This window comes from Necator americanus, chromosome X (genome assembly GCF_031761385.1).
Source record: "Necator americanus strain Aroian chromosome X, whole genome shotgun sequence".
Classification (NCBI taxonomy): Eukaryota; Metazoa; Nematoda; class Chromadorea; order Rhabditida; family Ancylostomatidae; genus Necator; species Necator americanus.
Genome location: NC_087376.1, coordinates 10,662,851 through 10,689,919, shown reverse-complemented (window position 1 = coordinate 10,689,919; position 27,069 = coordinate 10,662,851). Strand labels below are relative to the sequence as shown.

The 27,069-nt window shown below is 43.9% G+C and overlaps 4 protein-coding genes across 5 annotated transcripts; all 4 read left to right on the top strand.

Annotated features, from left to right (window-relative positions):
• On the top strand, positions 1 to 22,471 carry RB195_022235 (uncharacterized protein; the record flags this gene model as incomplete). The annotated part of the gene is made up of 7 exons (XM_013437274.2): positions 1 to 138; positions 193 to 270; positions 584 to 742; positions 6,665 to 6,824; positions 20,257 to 20,336; positions 20,415 to 20,520; positions 22,230 to 22,471. 7 exons carry the CDS (start codon positions 1 to 3, stop codon positions 22,469 to 22,471), a joined length of 963 nt encoding a protein of 320 aa, XP_013292728.2.
• A 223-nt stretch (positions 22,472 to 22,694) lies between these two features.
• RB195_022234 (uncharacterized protein) lies at positions 22,695 to 23,225 on the top strand (the record flags this gene model as incomplete). Its single annotated transcript, XM_064209291.1, has 1 exon — positions 22,695 to 23,225. One exon carries the CDS (start codon positions 22,695 to 22,697, stop codon positions 23,223 to 23,225), a length of 531 nt encoding a protein of 176 aa, XP_064065172.1.
• A 442-nt stretch (positions 23,226 to 23,667) lies between these two features.
• Positions 23,668 to 25,303, top strand: RB195_022233 (uncharacterized protein; the record flags this gene model as incomplete). 2 transcript variants are annotated; one of them, XM_064209289.1, is made up of 2 exons in its annotated part: positions 23,668 to 24,317; positions 24,445 to 25,303. In XM_064209289.1, 2 exons carry the CDS (start codon positions 23,668 to 23,670, stop codon positions 25,301 to 25,303), a joined length of 1,509 nt encoding a protein of 502 aa, XP_064065170.1. The 2 variants fall into 2 exon arrangements, with proteins under 2 accessions (XP_064065170.1, XP_064065171.1); XM_064209290.1 differs by having other exon boundaries at positions 23,668 to 24,362.
• Positions 25,304 to 25,366: 63 nt separating this feature from the next.
• On the top strand, positions 25,367 to 25,948 carry RB195_022232 (uncharacterized protein; the record flags this gene model as incomplete). Its single annotated transcript, XM_064209288.1, has 1 exon — positions 25,367 to 25,948. The coding sequence occupies one exon, from the start codon at positions 25,367 to 25,369 to the stop codon at positions 25,946 to 25,948; it is 582 nt and encodes a 193-aa protein (XP_064065169.1).
• Between the last annotated feature and the right edge of the window lie 1,121 nt (positions 25,949 to 27,069).

The window sequence follows — 27,069 nt, the reverse complement described above, 5'->3', positions numbered from 1 at the left end:
ATGCGCATACTGTGGCAACGAGACTGGCCACGTCCGCTACTAATTTTTATTTTGTTTCGGTTATCTCTTTGCCATCTTCGACATATCTCGCCTTTTGAACTAACTATTAATTCTGGAGCAATTCGAGGAGAACGCGTAGTAAGTGTTTTTGACGATAAATCTCCATTAACTTCAACTACTGTTACTTTGCAGGTTATAAAAGGAGAGGATTATACAGTATTCAAAGGCATCCCATACGCAATGCCGCCCGTAGGATATCTCCGTTTTCAGGTTTGTGAGCTTAAATTGACAGAACTTATTTGTTTATTTATATGTATGCACAGTAGAGTTACAGCGGCCTGATGCCTGCCGCAAACGCCTAAACGGATGCGCTTCAAGTTACGCAGTGGAGCTAACAGTTGCGATCAAGGTGGGACCTTCGCTTGCTGCTCTCGAGTTACAGAGAAAAGTTAGGGTCGCACCTCGGTCGCGAGCGGTAGCTCCAGCCGTCACCTTGAACTTAGCCGCCTGTACAGTGCGTCAGGCTTGAGGTCGTTTTTGCACAACTGTGACATACTGTTCAGTCGGATTTTCGACTTCACAGATGCCGAAGGAACCAGCTAAATGGAGAGGTGTGATGAATGCCACGCAATTCAGTGCACTATGTGTGCAACGAATGGATTCGCTTGCTACCGATCCAGAAAGGCACACGGCTCATTTTTCTGAGGACTGTTTGTACTTGAATGTATTCTCTCCTACTCCAGTGGGTTCATTTCTCTTTTTAACCCCCTAAGAGTTTGGAAGTCTTTTGTCAACTGCACCCCAGAAAACTCGTTGTTATTTGTTTGAAAGAGCCATGTAGATGTTTAGTGCATTTCATTTATATGGAAGCAAGGAACGTCGGTAACTTTGCCCATCAGAGGATTGTGGTTATAAAAACCATTAATATTGGAACAAATGGAAATGCGAACTTGCTTCCACTCGTTGTTATGTTAATTTGGTCTATGAACAAAATTCTAACCAGATCGCAAGGAAAAACTGTTAGTTTTCACAAGGCGATAGACTTTTCACAGGGCAGTGAGACGTAAACCACGATAACTCTAGCAAACACATCCGCGTAACTTTGCAAATTCTGAGAACTAGTTGTTTTGACGTGATTTTTATTATTATGTTTTAGTTGATTGACTGACCGAATAGACCAGACTCCTAATATCATATAATGTATAATGAGTGTCATTATGAACAAAATTGGGTTGAAGAATAAAACGCGGCCTTTTTTTTTTGAGCTCAAAATGCAATCAGGAATAAAACGTTTTGCTAAAATGACATATACTATTTGAGAATTTGTCACTATTCAGCATGGGAGTATTCTCAAAAGATACATGTACGACACCACTTGCTTTTTTTTGCATTTAATAGTGACAAGAGATCTGAAGCTGAGATTGGCGCTCTCTATGGATGAACACTTCATTTCCTGGTGCCTCCCGTCTTGGTCTTCTCACTTTATAAACAGTGATTTTGGCCTAAACGGATCACCACCGGTCAAACACGTGTTGTGGTTTTAGCGAAGATCCATTTTCTTTGTTTTTTTTAGAACAAAAGGAACTGCCTTGAGTAAGCCAATAGTACACTCTCGATCCTTGTTCCTCTTTTTGTTCCCGTCATTTTCCACCCACCAGTCAGTAGGTGCATATAGTCCGGTCAAAACGACATTAATCACGAGTGTAGTCGCGGTGCACTTGCGTACGCGCTCGAAACGGCGCTTTGGAAGCAGCAGTTGGAACGTCCCAAACTGCAGCGGTGGATGATGCCAGCAACGGTTTCACCATGCCTGGCCGCTACGCTCCACCGAACCTCGAGAGAAGCCGTGTACGCAACTGCGTACGTGCTTCATGTAGTTTTGACCCGACTGTACATCCCCGCATTGTTTTCATCTTGTTCTGTTTTTGTATTTTGCATTTCTTGTCCTTTTCTAGGCTTTAAATGAGACGTTTAATGTCTTCCACAATCAACGCCGATCTCACCAGCAACTTCGGCGACTTTATCGCCTCAAATAAATGCAAAGAGGAGGTGTCGAAAATGCTCCTTTTTGTTCATTTGACCATTCATTTTAATGGTCTGAAGGAAAAAGTGTGGAGCGGAATTAGAAGACATCAAAATACAAATATAGAACGAGAAATTCTCTGTTGAATGGTGGGCAGCATTCTACCAGTACTTTCTAGTTCTATGTGTAATTTTAAATACGGAAAAGTACCGCCACGAATAATTCGTCAGCGCGATTCTAACGAAGAACATTCTTAAGTCGGGCATCCGAAGATCAAGAACTGTTTAACGGAAAGTGTTTAACGGAAAGTGCTCATTATTGTCGATAATCCCTTCACTTGTTAGGCTTATCAAACCGAAAACACATTTGCACCGAAACTGCCAGGAACCCATCAAATTACTTCAAATATTACTGCAATAAACTACTTTCCAGTGCATTTCATTTATATGGAGTATGAGTGTCTAATCCTAACGCCGCCAAGTCTACTGAAAAGATCTGGACTGTTTTTCTTACCACGTGGAGAACAAAGAGAAAGAAAGCAGGCAAATTCAAAAATTAGTGTAACAGCTATTCCTCTCCTTGCATTTGTCGTTACAAGTTAGTAAGTTTAACAAGATTCACTACATGTAGCATGTAGGTAGTGTATGTAGATTTTTGCTCGTTCATATATTTGGCACTTGTCAAGCAATAACTTGATTTATCTACACACTAAATAAATCAATACTCCCAAATACAGCCATACATACATACATACCTTCGTTAATGTAATGTCTGCCCACTGGGCTAGTGTCCCTAAGATGCTCTTGCGGAAAAACAGTGCTCCTGCAATGCATTTTTCGTGCCTCATTAGAAAAGAAAGCAGGAAGAATTGATCGAGTGAGAAAGAAAAGAAGATTGCGATTCTAGTATACAAGAAGCAAAATAAGAATCCAAATGGGAAGATAAGAGTCAGAATAAAAAGTTAAGGAACGAACAAAAGTATCCAAGTATTTCAAACTTGAATTATAGAGCTTCAAAATACCCATAACTCAACGCTGATGTTCCTCATCTTTACAAATTCGAAGCATGATAATAAATCATGGCTGAAAAATTATACTTCTTTGTTGATACTACACTAGTACCAGATAGGTGTGCCATAAGGTAGGGATAGCGCAATGGTATACTGATGCTATTAACTGTTGCACAGCGTAATTGAAACACCGATCATTCCTGCCAGTCACTTCCAAAGGATAAGTTCTCGCAGAAAGAGTGGGTTTTTTTACTATGCGCACCTCTCCCGCCTTGGTTGCAACAGGTGTTCTCGAGAAGAATCTCCTCATGTTTCTCATTGTGAGGTATTCAGTAGGCTATGCAATATTGACAACATAAAGTCAGCGTATCGTGATTTTAGGGAAAGATGGGAAAACTACGCTGGGTTTCATTCATCTTTCCCTAAAGGAAGTCTGCTACCAGAGCTCTATGCTTTCGCAATGGGTTTCACACCACCTTAAAATCGTAATAGGGTGCCCCTGATACTGCTTCGTGAGCCAAATGCTACTACTCGAGCACCGACTAATGAACGCCCTAACGGTTTCAAGACAATGTCAACAGAAAAATGTTTGAGTGTTTTGCTCAGTATGTCATTTACAGTAAAATCGATGAGGAAGGACCTTCCAGATCCTGTTCTCTTAATCCACCTTTCACATTGAATGGTGAGACATATTCGGCTTGTGTGGCGAACTGCAGTTGTTCGTTGACTCATGTTGTCGATTAAGCGAACGTACTTTTTTAAGAACCCAACAGCACAAAGCGAGCTCCACTAATCACGTATCTTTTTCTTCGATTCAAACTGTACGTATTTTCCGATCCTTTCACGACCCTCAAACAGAGGAAGAGATCAAAGCATTTCTGCTGTAAAGTAATCACCTCTCGCAGACTTTCCTCCTGATATTTTGGTTACACACTAGAAACTAATTTCGACTCCGCCTGCGATTCCTCGCCTACCACATATGTGAGGCGTTAGACGTGCTTGAGTTTAGGACCCGATGAAGTGTTTTCCTCCTTGAAGGCAAGTGCGTGTCAGTCGCTAAGAGGTTCCATTGTGTCTGCACAATCGATTGGAAGTTGGAATCCACCCTACTGCCAACCAATCATTCCATCCCTCTGGGGTCGATAAATTGGTAGCAGATTTGTATGAGAGGATAAAAACACTGACTTGACACAACGGCTAACCCTCACAAGTCACTCGCAGTTGCACGCTCGTAAACCTTGAACGACTCTGAATTGAAGTGAACGTGGTGGTACATTGTATGCGGAATGTCAGATACTTTATATTTTATCGTTACCTTCTTGAAATCTCCTGTAGTAATGGCGACACATGCTGAATTGTTTTTGAATCTTTTCTGTGCAGACGCAGAGGAGATTTCTCCTATAACATCTCAAACAATTTCTCCACATCACCCTTATATTTCGTGGAGGATTCGACGTTATAAAATTCTTTCTGGTTCGCACTCTAACCAAACTGACTCCAGAGCTAAATGAAATTTTTCTTCTCTCATTTCATCTTTTTTCAGACCTAGCAGCAAAAGCTTCTGAGATTTTGTCCTAAGGTACTAACGTGTGGTCCCAAGGTAGTACCTGTAAAACCTAAGCATAGGACTTAGGGAATCCATGACGTTAATAGGATACAAACTAAAGTTAGTTTGATGCGGTGTGAAGCTATTACGGTAGGAGACCTAAAAAGTAAGCAATGATTTCCGAGAATCCATTACGTGTAGCAAAAGTTGCACTGGTGTGAGCCGCAGCTAAAAGTGTCAGCAATACGGGAAACGCTTTGATTTGACTTTTGATATTGTCATTGAAATCGAAAGGGTATAATAGAGTCACAAGTTTAATCCAAAACAATACTTTAACTTTTGAGTTATTTGTTTCTATTTTAGGGGGAGTACCTAAAATTTGTGAAATAAACCTCTTCCAAAGAAAAAGGAGAACTACGTACTTCATTCAGATTGACACCAACATTACGTGATCTTGAAATACTCACTTCGTATCTGGACGCTGCTCTTCGAATCCAGTTTGGAATTCATAGTAAACAGACGTCGAGCAGCACTTTAAAGGCAGCGTATCACGAAATTGACTAGGTATGGAAACTCCAGGAAAACGTAGTGTTTAAAATGTAGATCAGGGAAACGAGCTTTGTCCCACTCAATCCTCCTAAGTCGTCCTAAAAAACGGCGTGGGAACTGCCTCAGTTGTACAAGGTACGCTAGAGCGCGCACTCTTGTACACGCTCCGGTAAGTTCAGCAGCCTATTTATTGATTCTACATGAATAGGCTGGTGAGGAGAAGTCATTAAAGGCATCACCCCACGAATCTGAGGTGGTGCAGATTTCAGGTGGAGTATTCGTATACAGGATGGGAGACTACGGAGAGGGGGGTGATTCCGTCCACTTCTTCCTAATTGCCGTAAAAAAACGGCCCGGAAGATATGGCTTCATTCGTTTTGGCGCACCATTTTTGCACAAGAGGTTCGATTGGAGCGCGCCAGTCTTGTGCGGAGCCGCATCTTCCGGGCCGTTTTTTTACGGCAATTAGGAAGAAATGGACGGAATCACTTCCCTCTCTGTAGTCTCCCATCCCGTATACGAATACTCCACCTGAAATCTGCACCACCTCAGATTCGTGGGGTGATGCCTTTAATCTTGAATCGCTCGCTCGTGGCCGCGGCGCGTGCGCAAAGGTGGCGCATTGCAACTGATTTCGTAGAACGCCGTCTTTTACGCAGTTTTTTTTCTGAAGATTAGAGGAAGGTGAGCGGAGTCACGCTCGTTTCCGTTACGTTCTCTACGTTACGTTACGTTAACTCTACGTTTTCTCTGAGGTTTCCGCACCATGTCAACTTAGTGATACGCTACCCCTAAGGAACTCAAGCTATGGAAAAAGTCGTACACTTTGATATAGTTACTAGCTCCTTTTCAACTCAGCACGGAGATCCCAATTTCGCCGGAATTATTACCACTTCAAGTGCAGAAAAAGACTTTTTTGATTTGCCGAACTTGAGATGAACACCAAAAGTGCCTGATCATCTCTGACAGAAATCCTCGAACTATGTAGTGCTCAGGCGCAAACAATGGCAAGTAACTTCGAAAATGAATATATGGAATCGGACTGTGCGTTTACGACACGGTTGATTGGCCATTTAAAGTTCTGTCTTGCTACAATGAGAAGGTTAGGTGCGAATTGTGAGAAAAGCGTCTAAAGCCGTTGTGGACAGTTGATTGGTTATTCCTTAAAGGCAGCATATCAGCTGTAGAAAACGCTTCGAGACCGTTCTGAACAGTGGGAAGTACCCCTCAAATTTCCAGTGCGTCAAATGCTGGAAAGGCATTTTTAACATGTGAAAATAAATAGCTGAATGCCCATTTCTATGTGTTCGAACGTTGATCACCTTCTAAGTACTCGTTGCTTGATGCAATGCACAATTACGTATTTTTGATTTGTTTCATGTAGCATGTTAATGTTAACTGGTTACTGTTATGTAAATACAAATACCTTCTAATTTCTGGATTTCTCTAAGCGGATTAATGCAGACGTCTTAGTTCATTCTAGGCTTCAGCAAGCTTGTCTTTATTTACACTGCGAAGAGCAAAAACAGTATTTCAGTACCAGTATACAAACGACACTTATCCCGTCGTAGTGTTCATACACGGCGGAGATTTCCAATCTGGTGGAGGTAGTGACTACCCGCAACAAGCAATTCTTGACAATTTTGTGTCGCGCAAAATCATCTTCGTTACGTTCAACTATCGACTCGGACCGCTTGGTAAGTCTGCTATTCAATTTCATACATCGTTACATAGGATTTTCGACTGGTTCCGCTCATAGTCTACTTTTATGCATTGAAGCGAAGATGAAAATTACAGCGAACATTCGAAATTTAAATCGTCCCTATCGACTGCTTCGAAGCATTTTTGAGAAACTTTAGCAGTTTTTAGTTCTAGCACACTTTCCACGGATTCATCCTGTTTGGTCTATGTGCAAAACAACTAGCGGTCAGTAAAGTCGTAAAAGAAGGAAAAGTTGGTTAAAGGCATCACCCCACGAATCTGAGGTGATACGGATTTCAGGTGGAGTATTCGTATAGGGGATCGTAGATTATGGAGAGGGGTGTAATTCCGTCCATTTCTTCCTCTTTCTTGCCGTAAAAAACAGCCCGAAAGATGCGGCGCGTCCACAAGGCTGGCGCGTTCCAATCGAAGTCATTGTAGAAAATAGCGCGCCGGAATGCTGGAAGATGTATCTTCCGGGGCCGTTTCTACGGCAATTAGGAAGAAATGAACGGAATCATCCTTCTCTCAGTAATCTACGATCCCGTATACGAATATTCCACCGCAAATCCGTACCACCCCAGATTCGTGGGGTGATGCCTTTAATTGGACTATCCAGTTATGTCGAGGATTAGTTTACAAAAACATTCTAATACATCAATCTATTCCTATACTTGCAATTATTGCTATTACTATTATTATTTTGCTCAATGTCTGTACATTTCACTTTACCCATACGTGTTAGGTCCTTAAGAAGGTAATAAAACGCTTGCTTAAAGGCAGTGTGCATGAAATTTTCGATGTTCCGATCTCTCGTGGACAATAGAGAGATTGGAGTGCAGTCTACGATGAGCGTGTCCAATTTCAATCTTCTTTACATTACAACGCGCCACCTTTGCGCACATGCCGCAAGGAATTGACCGCTGACGGCACTGAAGCGTGTGCAAGGATAACGTACCTTGAAGAACTAAGGACGTTTCCCACGCAGTTTTCTGGGATAATTAAGGGAAATTAAGCGTGGGCATGCGCACTTTCGTAATCTACATCCCGAATTCTATGTTGTCCGCGAGAGATAGAAACATCGACAGTTCCATGATACGCTTCCTTCAAACTGCAGTATTGAGGGGATTTTTTTGACACGCTCACATAAGAGTCGCTTAAATCGCTTAAAAGTAAATCTATCGACATTCTTAGCAAATAACGCAGATGTAGTAGTCAATGAGGAAGTCTTCTCTACAAACAATTAGATTTTAAACTGAAACGGCCTTCAATTGTGAATTAAAAAGTGATGATAAACTTGTATTCTCGGAAAATGTACTTTTTTTTCCTGTAGTGCAAGTCGATGGTTGGATCTTTGACGATCGAGAACTTCTAGCAAGCAGTCTTCGTCATATCCGTGTAGTTAGTTAATAGTTAATAGTTGTGCGCATTTATGACATGTTAAGACAAGTTTCTGAAACCTCATTCAGCCGATCGCTTTATAGCCTGGGTTTAAAGTTGCTGATTCGAACAAAAACTCTTGAACAAAGTCGACGAATATAGTGATGAAAAACGAAGCCATTGATGGAAATAGCACAGTTCTTTTGCCGGACTGTAGACTAGTATTCTGCATCTGACCTCATTATCAAGGTCAGGGTTAATTTTAACATTTTCGGGATCAATATCCTCTTTGTCAAGATTCTTTTTGTTCAAATTATCAACTTTGAACTCAAGCTCTTCAGTTCGGTTGGAAAAAGGTTGAAAACGTTAAGATGTTACCAATGTGCACAACTATCTATTTGAGGGTGCGTGTAAAGAGGGTCCCGGCGGAATTTCGAGCATGCCCCGGTCATGCCTCGTCAGAGCAATTAGCGATGGTGCGTGTCCTAAAGAAATTCACTTTCGTTAGCACCTAAATAGGTGACTTTGCTTACCTACCGCTAATCATACGCTGCATCACCGGCTAGGATATAATTCACTATCCACTAAATTGTTTTGGAGAATCATACACATTCACTGCAATTTTGTGACGTGAAGTGATCTCAATTTAGTAATCGTACCAGAAGCAAGAGAAATCCTCACGTGAAATATGAGATAAGGATGTATTTAATAGCTTCAAAATACGTGCATAAAAAGTTTCGTTAGAAAGAACATTCCAGGTTTCAAAAGTAATGGTAATGAGAATTATCGTTGTCCTGTAACTCCCAAGCATTTTTGTAGCCTAATTTATTTCTGGGCAGAGGAACCTTCTGTATCTCTGACTTCTTGGAGCTTACAGGAAAAAGAGTTCAAATTTCGTAAGATTTCTAGACTTTCTGAAGGTGATATGAAGACAAACTCACTCCCTTTCTTTATTAGAACACCATTCAAAATCCCATGTAATTCTATCTAGCACTATTATTCTTTGACTTATTCGGTAATTTGGACAGCTCATACCACTCTTCTTTGCATATTTTCTTGTAACTCCGCAGTTTTCTACGTCTCTGTGGCTAGAAAAACATCTAGGAATGTTGTCTGCGTCTTCATGAACTACTGGAGCGTGACCTCTTCGAGGTATGCTCGCGTATCCGTCGGTATATCCACTGGGCACGTTATGTCTCAGAGGCATTCGCGGAGAATCCGCCGGGACCCTCTTTACCGTTCCCCTCTATTTGAAGATAGATACGAAGAAGAACGCTTGCTAGAAGATCTTGAGCGCCAAGATTCCAAATCCACAATTATTTGCACTGCCAATACATTTAAACAGGTTTGTTATGACTTTCTAATTTACTAGTGAAAGCTGTTTCAATTTAATTTCCTTTTTATATTAACGATACTGAATCGAGTGCGTAGTCAAATTGCCAATAAAACTTTGAATAACAAATTTTAGACCATTTATTTCCTAATTAATAAGGCCAGCATTGTGTGAGGTAACTGACACTGGGGAAGCGACCCAGTTGTGCTCTTTACTGCAAAAAAAGCAGTAAAAAAATTCAAACGGCGGCTTTGCAGATGGTTAGGATTTGTGGTTGGGTTTCGCGTTACTTTCGTATTCAAATGTTTCTTCAAGACTGGCTTGAGGGGTGAGGACATTCTCGTTGGTATTTGAGCACACAATATGTTAGACATTCGTGGCACGTACAGTAGGGCGGAGCCCAATATTGTACAAAGAAGTTGGACGCTAAACCCTCACTATGTTTATTTCTTCGCTGCGTACTATTGAAAAGGAAGATGTAGCGCAATCGAAAGAAAGTCCGCTGTGGCCGCACGGTCGATGGCTGGAAAACGCTCTGCGAAGCGGGCAATTCGACCCTCCGATGTAAATAAAGTAGTACCAGCCTTTTCTGGGAGAATAAAAACACTGACTTGATTCATGGGCTGACCCCCGCAAGTCCTTATCACTCCCAAGCGGATTGATACGCTAGAGACTTCATCATTTATCCTTAAGCTATTACGCTCTCCTTTCATCTGAAAGGGATCTTCTTACATCATATGGGTTGTGTCCATATTAGCTCCATCACAGTTTTGTAGCGCATCTAGTCTCTCTGTGCCGTTTGCTGCACTGTGGGAAACATGCATGAGAGATCGGCCCGTCATCAGCACCAAAAATTAGCCATATACTGATGATGCCGATGAGAAGAAAGAAATGGCTGTGCGATAGCTGTGAGGAACAATTACAACAATCTGGTGGAGGAATTTGGCTCAACGTCGTTTAGATGCGCCTTTGCACGACTGCGGGATCGCAAAGGACAAACTCTGGATTGTAAGTGCCCACGCACCTACGAAAACCGCTGAAGACAACAGTAAGGACGCCTTCTTCGATGAAATCAATGCGTTGATGTCTAAAATACCCAGCCAGCAGATGGCCATTGTCGGAATCGACACAAATACGAAGATGGGAAGATGGGACTCGGACAACAATCCATGTGAACAGACGGGCCTTATCATCGCTTCCACGTTTGAGAGGAATCATCGACGCCATCAGCTCACGTGGCAGGGTTCAACCCTTTAACCCCTTTTTAAAGAGCAGCGCAGGCGGAAAATGGGTACCCTTAAAATTCAGCTCGGCTTCTGACAAGGAACATTCCTCAGTCGGATATCCGAAAATCCAGAGCTATCCGGGACGTTGCTTTTGACTCTGGCCACCGCTCAGTTCTTCTCAGCTTTAAGATACGGTTCCACAAGACCGAGGAGCACCTCCTCAACCGAAAATCGATATGTCAGGTCTGAAAGATGAAGAATGCAAAATGAATTTCCGCCAACGTGTGTCTATTCATGTTCAAGTACGGACCAGGAGAAAGCTCTGCGATGCGAATTCCTTTACAAAGTGCATCCAGGACACTGCAAAGGAAACGCTCTCGGTTCAAATGCCGCAGAAGTTTGCCTTTGCATCTGCGGGGACAACATCCACGTACAATTCTGTGTATGTTCGCCCGCAGCACTGGCGATTTCAACCAGGAAAAGCGTCTTAGAGGGAAATTGCGTCGTCAACTGCAACGAGACCGCGATAACGAGTGGACGTCGAGAGCGAAGGAGTTTGCAGAAAGCCTATGCTTTATTAAAGCAGTATAGCCGCAAGATAAAAAGATGTTCTCCAGTCCTCAACACTGGCAGTGGACAGGCTGTCGGTGAAGCTACCCTTCAAATTTGAAGGAATCACTTCAAGACCTTCTTGAACCGGCAAGCGCTGCTAGCTCCTGAACTCAAGCACGTTCACAGGCCGACATGTGCGGTTAACATGGAAGCACTGACTGAGTCGGAGGTTCTGGCCTGTATCCAGAAGATAAAAAAAGGAAAGCCTGGTGGAGACGACGGGATTAACGCAGAAATGCTGAAGTATGTTCCTCCGTCTGGGATTCTCGAAATTTTTCATAGGCCATCAGTCACTGTACTCGAGCATGTCCAACCACCAACGACAACCTACACCGCGGTCAGCGAAGAACCATCGACGAATCGGAGGATCTCGTCTGTATCCAAAAAATGAGAAGTGAGAAATCTGACGAGGACGAAGGAATTAGCGCAGAAATGCTGAAATATCTTCTCCGTCTGGGGTTTGTGATATGACAAAGATCATCCGTTCAATATGGATGGGTGAAAGGATACCCAGACTAGTGGAGACAAGCTATCATAATTCCCCTCTACAAGAAGTCATGGACAATAGGAACTATCGAGGAATCTCTTTGTTGCGTGTTATGTGCAAGGTTTTGGAGCGGATTATCATGAATCGACTCATCAAACATCGCGAAGAAACAACGCGCGACGAGCGAGCTGACTTTCGTCCTAGCCGATCTACGATTTGAACCTGCTTTCGACTCTTCTCATCGAGGCCGTATTCTGAACGCACTCCTCGCCAATGGAGTACAAGGAAAGTTCGTTCGTTTGCTTGATGACATGAATCAACGAACATTTGCTGCAGTTTGAACACCAGCCGGATTTACAACACCACCCTGCGATGGTAACTGTAGTAAGACAAAGGGCAGTGGTATGACACTTCCTGTTCAACTTCGCTCTCGACGAAATCATGCGAAGAACAGTAGATCAGTATCCTGCCGGCATCGTCTTAACACAATCAGAGTGCCTATTGACTGATCTCGAGTACTTCGTCCATGTTGTTATGTTCCCAGAAAGCACTGCAAAACTTCAATATGTTGTCAACCTTGAATCGAAGTTGGCTGCAGCCTATGGATTACGTCTACACCCTGATAAATGCAAACAGATGTGGATCTCTTCGAGAGCTCGAGCGGGGATCAGAGTGGACAGACAACCAATCGAACTCGTTGATGAGTTCTGTTACATGGGCTGTATGCTGTATGCTGAAGAACAACGGCAGCCACGAGAAAAATATTCAGCAAAGATGCGCTAAGGCCATTCCTGTATTTAACTCATTAATGAAATACATTTTGCCGATCCCCATTGCCAACGAAGTCAAGCAGCGGGTCTACCTATCTGCAATTCTCCATATCGCGATGTACGGATATTAGACTTAGGCAGCACCATCTACGGCGACCATCTACGGTGATGGAGAAGCTTAATAGCTCCCAAAGGAAGCTGCTTAGCTACTTTCGGCGGCTGCTTGGCTACTTTTGGCCTAGGGAGTGCCAGAACTATGTTTAAGGACGACACACTTTGGCGAAGATGCGGGTAATCGCGTCAAACGATGACATTAGTCCGCCGATTAATTGAAGTGAGTCATCTGGTCGCTTGTTGAGGGCTTATCGGTTGTAAATTCAACGTTGAGTCGAACTCTGACTTCCTAGACCTTGCACACCATTATGATCATATTCACTTAGCGACACTCTCGCGTCATTGACAGAGTTATAGCTCAATCATACGTCTTTATTCTGGTTTGAAAATGTTATGTAGTACAACCTCAGAAAGAAGGTAGTTGAACAAGTCGAATGAGGAATAGCAACTAATTGGCAGGTGAAGGTTCTATCAAAGTCCTTGATGTTTTTTCTTCCATATTTATATCTGGCTTACTTGACGACTTCTATGAGAATGCGGATCCAAATTTCGGAAGTGGTAACTGCATTTTCTTCGAAGACTGCTTGCCCACTTCGATCACTTCCTTGACGGTGAACATCTCATCAACCTCATACTGACTATAACGAAGGTCAAGTTGTTTATGGCGCTTCTTTGCAATCGATCACAAGCCGCTCCGAAACCTTCTACTTGTCTCCACAAATCGAGTATACCGTCATTTATCTTTGTTGAACGGACGATATTCATCCAAACCCTAGAAGGAGGAAGATATTTCCGCATCTCTACGTTATTTTCCATCATCTCTGCGGGGCATGTTCAAGCGTTTAGTTGGGGAAAAGCCCTCCTAAAAACACCCCCTCCCCCCCAAAAAAAAAGACCTTCTGTTCGATATCCAGTTACGGCTCGCAAAGAATCTGTCTATCCGTTGCCGTTCCATGATTTGCAAAAACTTTACGTCTTGAATGAACTGCCTGTCAACGCTAGCTGTCCTCAAATCTTCTTTCACTTCCTCCGTCCAGACCTTTCTTTTACAACTAGGTGGCTTCTTCAAGACAACTTGGACAACACGGTTTGGTCTACTTATAGCGTGACTAAAAAAGCGAATGCGATTTTCCGCGACTAATTCACAAGGGTAGGCAAGAAGTTGATGTTTTCCACGTGTCATCCGCCGATACACCTATCCACTTACAAATAACGTTCTTCGTTATCTCTACGTTTGGCGACCGTTAACCTTTTGGCCATAGGCCAAAAGTAGCTTAACGGTCGTCAGAGTACCTTTCAAGTCTCTCCATCACCATTGACGGTGCTGCCCAAGTCCGCGATCCGTACATTATTATAGGGCGAATTGCGCATAGGTAGACTCGCAGTCTGACTTTGTTGGCGATAGGAGTCGACCATAAGCACTTAGTCAATGAGTTGAATGCCGAACTGGCTTTAGCGCATTTTTACTGAGTATCTCTCTCTTAGCTGCCATGGTTTTCGCCATTCAGCCCAAATAAGAGAACTCATCCAAGAGTTCAATAGGTTGTCCGTCCACCCTATTTCAGTTGAGGGTCTCGAGGAGACCCATATTTGCTTGCATTTACCAGGACGGTGTAGCAGTCCGTAAGTTGCAGATAATTTCGATATAAGGTTAACAACAAGTTGCAACTACGCGCTGCCAGAATTGAATCTTAGTAGGTCGTCGGCGTACGCGAGACTCGTACTCACACTCCACTCTCCACATTGAACCGTGTAAATCCGGCTGGTGTTCGAACTGCAGCAATTGCTCTTCTATTCATGTCGTTAATCAAGCTTATGAATTCTCTTGGAATTCCATCGGCGCATTGAGAAGACGGCCTCGATGAAAAGAGTCGAAAGCGTCCAGAAATCTTTCGAAGTCCAGAAAGCGAACTCCATACGCTCCGAACACCGTTGCTACACTCCGATTACTCTCCTCACAGTAAACATTGCTGTTGAAATGTTCCCTCCAGATTTCCTCCCCGAGAGCGGCTCTGTTGGAAGTGATGAGGACAAGCGAACACCTCTTCATCATGGTGCTATACTACCTTAACAGAGTATAGACTTTTCTCGGTTTCTTGTGCTCCAACGCATTTTCTAACTACATCGCTCTTAATGTCCATTCCTTCTCACGTTTCAGCTGACGACGCAACTTCTTTCTCGGATGCTTTTTCCTGCTGAAGTTATCAGTAGTGCGGACTACACGTTTAGAATTGCACATGGATCCTGTCTCCGCAGGTGCAAAGAAGCAATTTTTTCGCTTTAAAACCGGGACGGTTTTCTTTGCAGCGTTCTGAAGACATTTGGTGAAAGACACATTTGGCATCATTCAATCTATTCTTGGTCCCTAGTCCAATATTGACAGAAATTCGTTGACATAGCTTCTTTTCACCGTCTTTCAGACCTGCCATGCCAATCTTCCTCTGATTTTAAACTCCATGACTCTTTTTCTGGAACCGTGCCCTCAAGCTGAGAACAACTGGACGGTGGTCGGAAATGAATGCGCCGTCCCAGACAGCTCTAGATTTTCGGACATACGATGTTCCTTTTCAAAACGTAGTCGAGCTGACACGTAAGAGTCGGCGTCTTCCGCTTTCACTGCTCTCGTGGCTTTAAAGCGGCAACGTGAGTTGATGTCGATGATTCCTCTTGAGCGTAGATACAATGATGAGGTTCATCGGCTCACAAAGGTTTACCGGACGACTTCCGTTATCTGATGTTTGCTTCGCGGGCTAGTACCATTTTCCAAGCACATCGGTTTCTTGCTCAAGACACATCTCTGATGATTCCGATGATTACCGACTCCTGGCTCAGTATCTTGGATATCAACGTCCTCAGCGGTTTCCGTGGGTGCGTCAGCACTTACAGTCTAGAGCTTGAGTCTCTGCGATCCCGCAATTGTACAGAGACATATCTTGACGACGCTGCTCCAAACTCCTCTACAAGGTTGTTGTATTCATTCCGCACAGGTATTGCGCAGCCTTCTACTTACCTTTTATCAGTATCATCGCAGTAGATGGTGTAATGATCAATGCTGATGATGGAGCGGTCTTCGATGCATGAGACGATGCAGCAGACGGCGCGCACATGAAGGTGCTGGACGACAGCACCTTTCTGCAAGATGCAGGGACCTTTTGCTATACAACAGAGCGGGTTGTATAGCTCGTGCGCTTGCAAGGATCCACATACACTCAGTTACTTGATTGTGTCTAGTGAAAGCAGGGCTGCTGCGTGCACGTAACAGTAAGATGTGTATGCGCGTTCATTAGCAGCTTATATGACAAGAGGAAGTTATATATAATAAATATAATTAAGAAAACAAAATTGACGTTCAAAAAATAAACTAGGATAATGTAATATTATAGATGTTAATAAATAGTGCCCTAATAAACACTAATATATAGTTTGTGTAAAGTGTCTGGCGTTAATCAATCCGCTTGGGAAGCGCCCCCACGTTCACTTCAATTCAGAATCGCTTGAGGTTTACGAAAGTGTAACTGGCCTATACAATGACTTGCGGTGGCTAGCAGATGTGTCAAGTCAGTGTTTTTATCCTCCCAGACAGCGCTTGGTACCAATTTATCGACCCTGGATGGATGAAAGGCTTGGTGAGCACTAAGGCGGATTGTATTTTGCGGCGGTAATATTCATGATATATAATAACCTACTTAGTCCGTGTGTGTGAATGTGTGTGTTGGTCTGTGTGTCACGAAATTCGAAAAAAGGGATGCGACGTGTCCACCCGGCGTCGGATTGGTGCGCCGGCGTCAGATATCCATAAAATGGGGTGCGATGGGTCCACCGGCGTAGGATTGGTGCGCCTGGACCAGATACCTATAGAAGGGATTGCGACGGGTCCCACCGCGTCGGGTTGGTGCGCCGGCGCCAGATACCTATAGACGGGGGTGGGACGGGTCCCACCGCGTCGGGTTGGTGCGCCGGCGCCAGAGAGCTACAAAATGGTGTGAGACGGGTCCCGCGGCGTCGGATTGGTGCGCAATAACTTTGTGTTCATGACGCAAAAGATAGATTGTTGCAGCCGTTTCATAGCCGTGGCCACTGGGCGCTTTGTTTTTCACCTTTATAACTCCTCCGTGTGTTTATTTCCTTCTTCGTTCGCCTCAAGTTTGTAGCATGCCGTTCTCAGAAAGTGGAAACACGTATGCAAACGGCTGCTTAAATAGTAGCAAGATGTTTAGGAGATCTGACGTGGACGTGAGATCTGACGTTATCTTTATCAGTAGTATTATATCTTTCACGCCTTTTTTATGCCAAAACATCATTCTTTGATAACTGTTTGGGAAAAACAGGAGGAAAGGCCATATTTCGCGTGATACTTTTAAATTTTGTCTATAATATATTGATAAGGAGTGTTGTCTACAATATATTGAAGCTGAAGTTCGAATGTTCTCCAAATGTAGAACTGGCGCGTTTAGAAAGAAGAGTATAAAATCTTTTGCTTTTAGTTATAATATAAAAAAGAAAGAAAGATATTGTGGTTGGAGACACACAAGTCCAATTTCATAGAAAACGGCACTAATATTAATTTTCGTTGATCAGTGGAGGCGAGCGAAGGAAACACCACAGAAAGTCTGAAGTCCGGCTTTAGCTGGACGTTCAGACTGGTATAATATATAGACCACAGATAGCTAGCTCACTGCAAGGATTGGAAGCATATGTGCACATATAAGTTGCAAACATGAGGAAGTTCTCAGCCTGTATTCGACGGGACAATTTTCCTCTTTTGTAAGTGATTGACGGACGGTCAATACTTCGATTCCCGGCGGAAACTTAATTTTTGCAAAACGAAGGAGCTACTGAGAAGTGCACTTTGCCGGTAATGTTTTCTAAAATTGCGATATTTGCAGCATTTACACAATCTTTGCTTTGAAGTGATTTTAACGATAAAAACTGACCTTCTTGGAAATGACTGTAGGATTGGACAATTTTTGCTAGGTTGAAAAAAATACTTATGTCTTGGTGCCAAACCAGCCCAGAAAGACGAATAAGGGAGCGTTTTGAAGAGTATGGCTTGCGCTATATAACAGCTAAATTATGTTTTCAGGGACCATCCGGTTTTCTGAAAGTTGTTTGAGAAAAAGGTGAGAACTTATAACATATTTTGAACAGAATCAGTTTTCATGAAGCATGAGCTAAGTCATTAGATCCTTTTCGAAATCATATACATTTTGATGCGCAACCGAAAGTCCGAAATCTCACACTTCTTGTTGCGCGATTCGATTGCGCGAAAACATTTGGCTACAAGATCTGATTTGTGTAGGTGTTGTTCTCTAAAAAGCTAGTTGAGAAGACCTCAAAAATGTGAAGGAAAATTTTGCCTCTTTCACAACTCTGATTCAAAAAAAAAAAACTAAGGAAATTAGACACACCTAATTTTGAAATAAATTAGATCTAACTCTACAAATGTGCGTACTGTATGAAATTTCCTTTGAGCATAGTTATTCAACAGTTCGTGGAACTTACTTTGGTCTCTGTGTTCTTTTTCTGAGGTCGCTGAGAAGAGAAGTGCACAAATCAGGTGGTTCAGGGACAGGAGGAGGCAGAATAGCATCTCTATGCTATTTACAATATATGCGTACTAAAAGCAAATGTTCTAAACATTTTCTTTCTTACAATCTAGATTCTCTCTCGCCACTAGACATCGTCACCATATGTAGTTGCACTCTTTGTGAACACGACTTGAAACTCCATCCTCCTTTTTTGCGACAGCATAAACATTTCGTTGTCTCACTATGAAATTATATTACAGTGGTCGAATCTGTACTCCACGAAGTTATGACTTGGCAATTGGATCTGCTGCGAAACGCTAGTATGCAACCGTGTTCTCGCTTTAGGAAAACCAGAAAACGTGTCTTTTTTTCCATACCCTCTCTTAAACATATCCTCATTGACAGCCTAGCAAGGGAAGTATGTCAGATGGTACGTGATTCGGAGATGGGATTATAACCATGTTGAAGCTTATGTTTAGTGTATATGGTGAGTGTGAGAGTGAACTGTCCAAATAAGGGGAAATGAAAAAAGACACTAGGACATAGTCCAGCTAACAAAGTTCATGAATCTAATCAGTGACTTTGCGAGCAGCACTGGTAGCACAGAAGGTAGTGTGATGGGCTTAGGTATGTATTGTAGGGTCAAAACGACATGAAGCACTGTGCAGTTGCGCAAACGGCTGCGAACGTTCACAACCATGAGCCCAATGAGGACCAAACCGCAGAACGCGCACACGCCTGTGAACTCTGCTGACAGCCTAAGTGGCGCTGTGAAGCGTGGCGGTTAAGATCGTGGTGGAACCCTTGCTGGGACCATCCATGGCTGCAATTCGCAATGGTCCCCCTCGTTTCCAAGCGTAGTTTCCAGTTTTTTGCGACGCTTACGCAACTGCACCGTGCTCCATGTCGTTTTGACCCGATTGTAGCTTTTTTTTCGGTCCCTCCGTAACGTCGTTTTTCTGCACTTCTTCTTTCTACGTGTTTTTTTTTGCCCATTACGACCAAACGTTAGGATGACAACGGTACAACGTCTCGACAAATGTGACTTGGTGAAGGTGTGGTTCAATCAACAATATTGCATCGTGATACTATATCAAGTGATTATTTCCACTTCGTGAAGTGGAGACTTCGAGAGAAAAGAAAAATGGCAGAAATTATCACACATATGCTGTTAGATATCCAAAAGCGAGGAATGGAATGAAGTTTGAGGTTTGGATCTGATGGATGGGATAGGCGATCCTAACGACCTGAAGTGGAGATGAACAAGAATTAGAGGAGAATTGAAGGAGCAAATGCCTGCAGCATTGCCTCATTTTTTTGGACGAGAAATCATATCCATGGAAAAGACCAATTACTTCTGCACTCTATGTACAACAGAACTGAAATATGGATCACGTGACAGGGTCTCGCATTGCAATATTTTGATTTTCTTGACTGACTCACACCATCAGGTTACGTGTGCCGACGCTTTGTATACCGCCCGGTGTCTGGTCGTAACATACAGAAACACGTGGTGACAAGAAATGCAAAAACTACAACACGGAAGAACGGAACTGAGAAGCATCGACGCCTGAGCCCATTATACAATCTAGTGGGGCTGTGCTGCCAAAGTCCTTTGCAGCAAACTTTATTATCTAGTCGTTTGGCTCACCTATAGCGCCTTTTTTTCCCATCCAAACTCCATTTGATCAGCTGGTTACCACCTTCTGCATATACACAAACATAAGCTTTGATTTGGTTATGGTCTCATCTTTGTATCAGATACTGACAAGACATGCTTTCTTTGTTAAGCTAGTTAATGAAGTAATGTTTAAGAAAAGGTATGGAAACGCAAGGCAGAGTCAGATGTTCAAAGTTTGAAATACTTCTCCTCAAAATTAAAATACAGGTTCGGTTTTTTGGTGGTCGGTTCTCGTAAGTTACATTCTCTAACGCGAGCTTCCTCTTAGAAGCAAATAAAAGAAAATGTTTGCTTCAGGTTTCTTATCAACTGGTGACAAAATTCTTCCAGGAAATGTTGGACTGTGGGATCAGATATGGGCACTGAAATGGGTTAAAGTGAGTACTATTTCTTGCTCTTCATTTTGCTGCATTTACTAGTATGCTGCTTGAGAGTATTCTTGGATTCTTTGCCAGACCAACGCTGAAGTTTTTGGAGGAGATCCCAAGAACATTCTAGTGATGGGCTCAGGAAGCGGTGCTGCTTGTGCCTCAATTCTTGCATTGTCTCCCAGAACAGAAGGTTTGAGAATGGATAAACTAAAATATATTCTTGAACATATTTTATGAACATAGATTATTTTTATTAGTTCCATGAACATGCACTTTATAAAGATACTATACTACACTTTCTAGAAATATAACAAAATCAAATATTATACCCTTTAATAACTGTATTAGATTGGGATGAAATGTGGTTGAGGGTGCACTCAAAACTGCTCCAATCGAACTGCACCACAAATGCACATCAGAGTGCAAAATTTTGTTTAGAACACGGAGACCGTTCTTGATTGACAGATGGCTTTTCCATTTGAGAAGGCTATAGAGATTGAGATAGTTCATCAATCGAGAGTAAAGAATAGCAAAGCCCGTTGGGACCCTAAAAGCTATGCACTAGAGGATCCATGACATATAGGTTAAAGGTAATAAAAGAAGAAAGGAAGATAGATTTGGAACTGCAAGTACTTCAAAATCACCTGACTCTCCAGACAGGCGTTGTGGAAGTGAACAGCTATGTCGTATCATGCACTAATTTCGACGAAACCGAAAATGGTTTGAGGGATGGTGTCTTTGCATTCCGCGGTCTTTGTATTCAGGGGGCGATTTTGCGACATTTTGCTAAATTTCATCCTTTGATTGCTCACAATTAAGAAACTGGGTGGCCATTTACAATGCTCATTCTTAGATAATATATAGTTAAGAAGGTCGTTTCGAAATTAATTTGATGTGACAGGGACATCCTAAATAAGAATACCCTAGTTGTTCCATGAAGAAGATTAATGCCCTTATTTTGTCTACATTTGCTTTAAGCAATCATTAGTAGAACAGATCAATAGCGCTGCCGTAAGCTCCTCACTTGATGTTGACCCAAAGAGTCTTACATTAGTATTGCTTTGAATGGAATCCCATGAATGCTTCACTATACAAGTGCGACGCTGCTTGAACATTCACTTTTAGAAATGTCGTCCTTCTTCAGGAACGGTGATGGTTTCCGTTTATGTGATATATGGAACTAAGCGTATTGCAGTTCCGCCATGTGGTCGTATTTTGAAGTGTTTCTTGAATCCTAAGTCATCAAAAAACTAGGATTTGTGTTCCGATGTCATTTTAAAATCAGAGCTTGTCATATATTGAGGGTAACGCCGTTGTTGGTACATAGTCAGCGAGGGACCACCGACAGAGTCGGAGATCCTGCTCAGTATTCACAAAATGAAGAATGGAAAGTCTGGTAGAGACGACGCAATTAGCGCACGAATCCTAAATGCTTTCCTCCATCTAGGATTCGTGAAATTACAAAGATCATCCGTTCAATATGGATAAACGAAAGGATACCTGACTCATGGAGACACGCCATCATAATTCCACCCCACAAGAACTTATCAATCACGGATTCCAGAAACTATCGAGGGAGCTCATTGCTGCGTGTTATGCGTAAGGGTTTGGACGTATTGAATCATCTTATATTGACTTATCAAACATCGCGAAGAAACAACGCGCGACGAGCGAGGTGGCTTTCGTCCTGGCTGATTTATAACTGACCAGGTGTTCATCGTCAGGAGAATGATCGAAATGTAGCAGCGGTATTCAAAACCAATGCACGTAGTCTTCGGGGATTTCAGAGCCGGCTTCACCTCCCTCGCCGGTCCCACGTTCTCAACGCGCTTCGCGCCGATGGAGTACAAGAAAACTTCGTTGTGCTTTCGTGGAAGGAAAGTTTCTTTCCTCTTCCAGGGAAGTTCGTTGTGCGTGCGTTCCTGCTTGGTGACATGAATCAACGAACAACTGCAGTTCGAACACCAGTCGGATATACAACACCGTTTGAGGTGGTAACTGTAGTAAGACAAGGGGCAGTGGCCAGACCCTTGACCGATCTTGAGTACACTGACAATATTGTGATATTCGCGGTGAGCTACAGGAAACCTCAACACGTTATCAAAGCTATCTTCAGCCTATGGATTACGCCCGCATTCTGACAAGTGCAAGCAGATGTGGGTCCCCTTGAGACCTTCAACCGGAATCACGGTAGGCGAGCATCGAGATGAATTCTGGTACCTATGCTGAAGAACAACGGTAGCTGCGAGAGAAAACTACGGCTCAGATGCGCTAAGATCTGTTCTGCATTCAACTCCTTGACGAAGTGTTTGTGGTCGACTACTATCGCTCGCGAAGCGGGCCTATCTATTCGCTGTTCGCACCATGGTGTGCGGATCGGAGACTTGGGCAGTATCATCTACAGTGATGGCGAAAATGGACTGCATAGAAAGGAAGCTGCTTTCACGACTTTATGACTACTTTTGGCGTAGCGTATGTCACTGTGAAGATCTTTACGCGGAATTCGATGTGGTGAACCGATGGATGACACGTGGAATGTGTCAACATTTGACATCGCCTTCGAAAGTGACTACAGAAAATCGTCATCGCTTCTTTGGTCATATATTAAAGAGACCAGCGGATCATCTTGTTCAACGAGTTCTGAGTAGTTTGTCTGGTTCAAGCTGGAAGAGGCCTGCTGGCCGAAAACGGAAGTTCTGGAATGAGGTGGTGAGAGAGGACCCTAGGATGCTCGGCGTGGAAAGACATTTCGGGCGAGACGTAAGGTTTCGCAGAATATGGAGTAACGACGAATGGATTGATTCCAAGCAAGCTCTCGCAGGAGATCGCGAAGGTTGGCCAGAGCTATGTTCATGGACACGGATCTCCCTCACTAGAGGGATCACAGCCGGTTAGTCGCGAGGCTACGTGGCGCGTCCCCGGGTGGCGGATAGGGGGCTAATCGCGGACCAAAAGCGACCTTGTGTTTGCCCAGAGACGCAGGTGGATTCAGGGGATGGACTCCCTGTTTCTGCTGAGCCAGGACTGACTCATGACGTCCTTGTATCCCGCACGTCGGTCCGGCCAAAAGCCTGCAATCAAGTGACTGGGAGATGCAAGGGAGGCGGTTTGGAGTCGTCTCCAACAAATAAGCTCCACATGTCCACTACGGGAGAACAAAAGTTCTCCCAGAAACTCTGGGACTAGAGGCTCGCAACCTGCCCATGGGTTTTAAAATTTTTACGCAAAACACAGTAATAGAAAAGAGTTCTGATTCCGGAGGAAATCCGGGTACGGTAGCTCAGGAAGGACAGGGTTGCAGGAGTCATATAGGCTACCGAAACGGAAAAGGACTAGGATGACGATCTGCACTTATAACGCAAGTACGCTTGCATCAGAAGCGGCCACCGAAGATCTGATAATGCAAGCCAAGAAGATCAAGTACGACGTCATCGGACTGACCGAGACGAGACGACGTCACCCTCTCAACGCCTTATATGAAACTGGAGAAGAACTGTTCTTAGGAACATGCGACAGTAGAGGTGTTGGTGGAGTTGGCGTCCTCGTCAACACGAGTATGGCAAAGGACATCGACTCTTTTGAACAACTTACGACCCGAATCGGACGTCTGCGGATGAGAAGATGTGGCCCAACACCAGCTTTGACTATCTGCGTCGCTTACGCTCCAACATCAAGCTACGAAGAAGAAGTCGAAGCTTTCTATATGGACCTGGAGAAGTTCTACCGAGAAGACCATGTCTTCTACAAGGTCATAATTGGCGATTTCAACGCCAAGGTTGGCCCAAGAAGAACGCCGGAGGAACTTCACATCGGGACCCACGGCCTACAATGGAATGACCAGGGGAAGAGGCTCTCCGAGTTCATCATAACGACTAAGACCATCCATGGGAACTTGCAATTCCAGAAGCCCTCCCCTCTACGTTGGACGTGGGAGTCACCCGGTGGAGGGTACCGTAATGAAATAGACCACATCATCGTCAATAAAAGGTTCTGCCTGACGGACGTCGGTGTTGTACCAAAGTTCTATACGGGGTCGGACCATCGCCTCCTCCGAGGAAGATTTTCCTTCACAAGGAGAGCAGAGAAAGCCGCCAAGTTCAGAGAGAAATCCCAGGACTACCATCAACTGGGATCTCTTCGCTACGCTAGCCAGCTTTTGGGAAGATTCCGCAATGGACAACATCGACGAGGAATATGACCGGCTTGTCGAACACCTTCACGACTGCGCGAAGAAGGCTGGGAGTTTTAAAACCACCAAGAGGCGCCTGTCTCTTGAAACTCTTGAGCTGATACGCCAACGTGGAGCAGCACGAGCCGCAGGGAACCAAGAACTCACGTCCGAGCTCGCAAGGCTTTGCAGAGAGGCGATAAAGGAAGACCTTAAAGAGAGAAGAGCAGAAGTACTGGCTGAAGCTGCAGAGGCGGGGAAAAGCATCCGCTATGCCCGTCGAGACTTCGCCAGTCACAAGACGAGGATGACTGCTCTCCGGAACCCAAAGGGAACAGCCATTGCATCGAGAAGGGGGATGGAGAAAATCATCTGTGACTTCTGCTCTGATCTCTTCGACAGCCATGTCTACTTGCCTCCTCGCCATCTAAGGGAAGATGGACAAGTCATTCCAGAGGTTCTCTCTTCCGAAATACGACATGCTATCATGTCGGTAAGAAATCGTACGGCACCCGATCCCGATAGAATAAGACCAAAACACCTGAAGAGCCTTCCGCCAGTTCTCATCAACACCCTGGCGAGGCTCTTTACACGTTATCTGTCGGAATGCAAGGTTCCTAAACAGTGGAAGACCAGCAAAACCGTGTTGTTGTATAAAAAGGGAGATCCACATGACATCGGCAACTATCGCCCAATCTGCCTACTGTCCGTCATCTACAAGCTCTTTACAAGAGTAATCCTTAATAGGATTGAAAACGTCTTGGATGAAGGACAGCCATGCGAGCAAGCAGGGTTTGGAAAATGATTCAGCACGATTGACCACATTCACACTGTTTCGAAACTCATCGAGGCATCACGAGAGTACAAGATGCCGCTCTGTCTCACCTTCATCGACTTAAAGAAGGCCTTCGACTCAGTTGAGACGGAAGCGGTCGTGGAAGCCTTGGACAACCAAGGCGTCCCTACTCAGTACATAAAGGTACTTCGAGAGTTGTACAGTAACTTCACGATCGGAATTTCGCTATTCTACAAGAACATCATCATTGACGTGAAGAGGGAAGTCCGACAGGATGATGCAATTTCACCCAAAATATTCACAGCTACCCTCGAGAATGCAATGCGAAAGTTAGAATGGGACTACATGGGAGTGAAGGTTGATGGTCGGCAGCTACACCATTTGCGCCTTGCTGATGATATCGTACTGATAACACCTAGCATCAGCCAAATGCATCGAATGCTGACCGAATTCGACGAAACATGTGGATGCATCGGTCTTCAGCTGAATCTACAAAAGACGATGTTCATGCGGAACGGATGGGTCTCGGATGCCCCATTCACGCTCAACGGAACGAACATATCCGAATGCACCAGCTACGTTTATCTGGGTCGGGAACTGAACATGATGAACGACCTGACCCCCGAGCTGGGCAGGAGGAGACGAGCGGCTTGAGGAGCGTACAAGAGCATCGAGGATGTAGTGAAGAAGACCAGGAACACCCGGCTCCGTGCTCACCTCTTCAACACCACCGTACTTTCTGCTTTGACCTATGCTTCGGAAACCTGGGCATTTCGCAAGCAGGAAGAAAACGCGGTGAGCGTCATTGAACGCGCAATTGAGAGAGTGCTAGGAGTATCCCGTTTCACGCAAGTGAGGGACGTGATTCGAAGTTCTCTCCTACAACGATTGAAGATTCGACGTTCAACGATTGAAGATTAGAGACGCCGCCGCGTTTGCCAAGGAAAGTAAAATAAGGTGGGCCGGACACGTGATGCGCTTTAATGACAACCGTTGGAACAGAGCCGTAAGTGACTCGATTCCCCGCGATATTAAGCGCACTACAGGAAGACCGCCGACCCGATGGTCAGATTTCTTCACGAAGTCCTTCAGAGAAAAATATGATGCTCTTTTTGTCCCACGCGAAAGGAGGAACCACTGAGCTACTCTGGCGATCGGGACAAACGGAAGAATTACTGGCGCCCGCTCGACCAGTTCGAAGACCAACGGGAGTCAAAGTGATCAAGGTGATGTTCAAGGACGACAAAGCTTGGCGAAGATGAAGAACATTCCTATCAAGCGATAAAATCAACCGATTAAGTCAAGTAAGTCAAGCATCGTTGTTAACTTTGGAGTAATCTCATTTCCTTACTAATTCTCCTTATGAAGAAGTACAAACATTTGGCCGTTTCGGACCAAGCTTGCGTTGGCAGGGTTGGCCTCTCGTGTACAGGGCTAGCAGTGAGCTAGTGTGTTCCAGCAAAATTGGAGTAGTGACATCACCTTTGGAACAGCTAGGGCATCGCTGTTTAAGATGTCGCGCACCTCTCGCAAGATATTGCAAGGGGTGCGACAGATGGCATACGTGTTTGTAAGTCTCCATTGTGGATTAAAGTTGAACAAGTTAGTGCATATTTTGCATGGTACTGATCAACGTTCAACATTTTATTACTTTAACGCCCTAGCTTTATGAAGGCTTTTTTGATATCCTTCTTTCTAAAGAATACATTGGACAATCCTACTAAAGATTAAATTCAAGATTATTTTATCCAGATAGTGAGATGTCAAAATTTGTC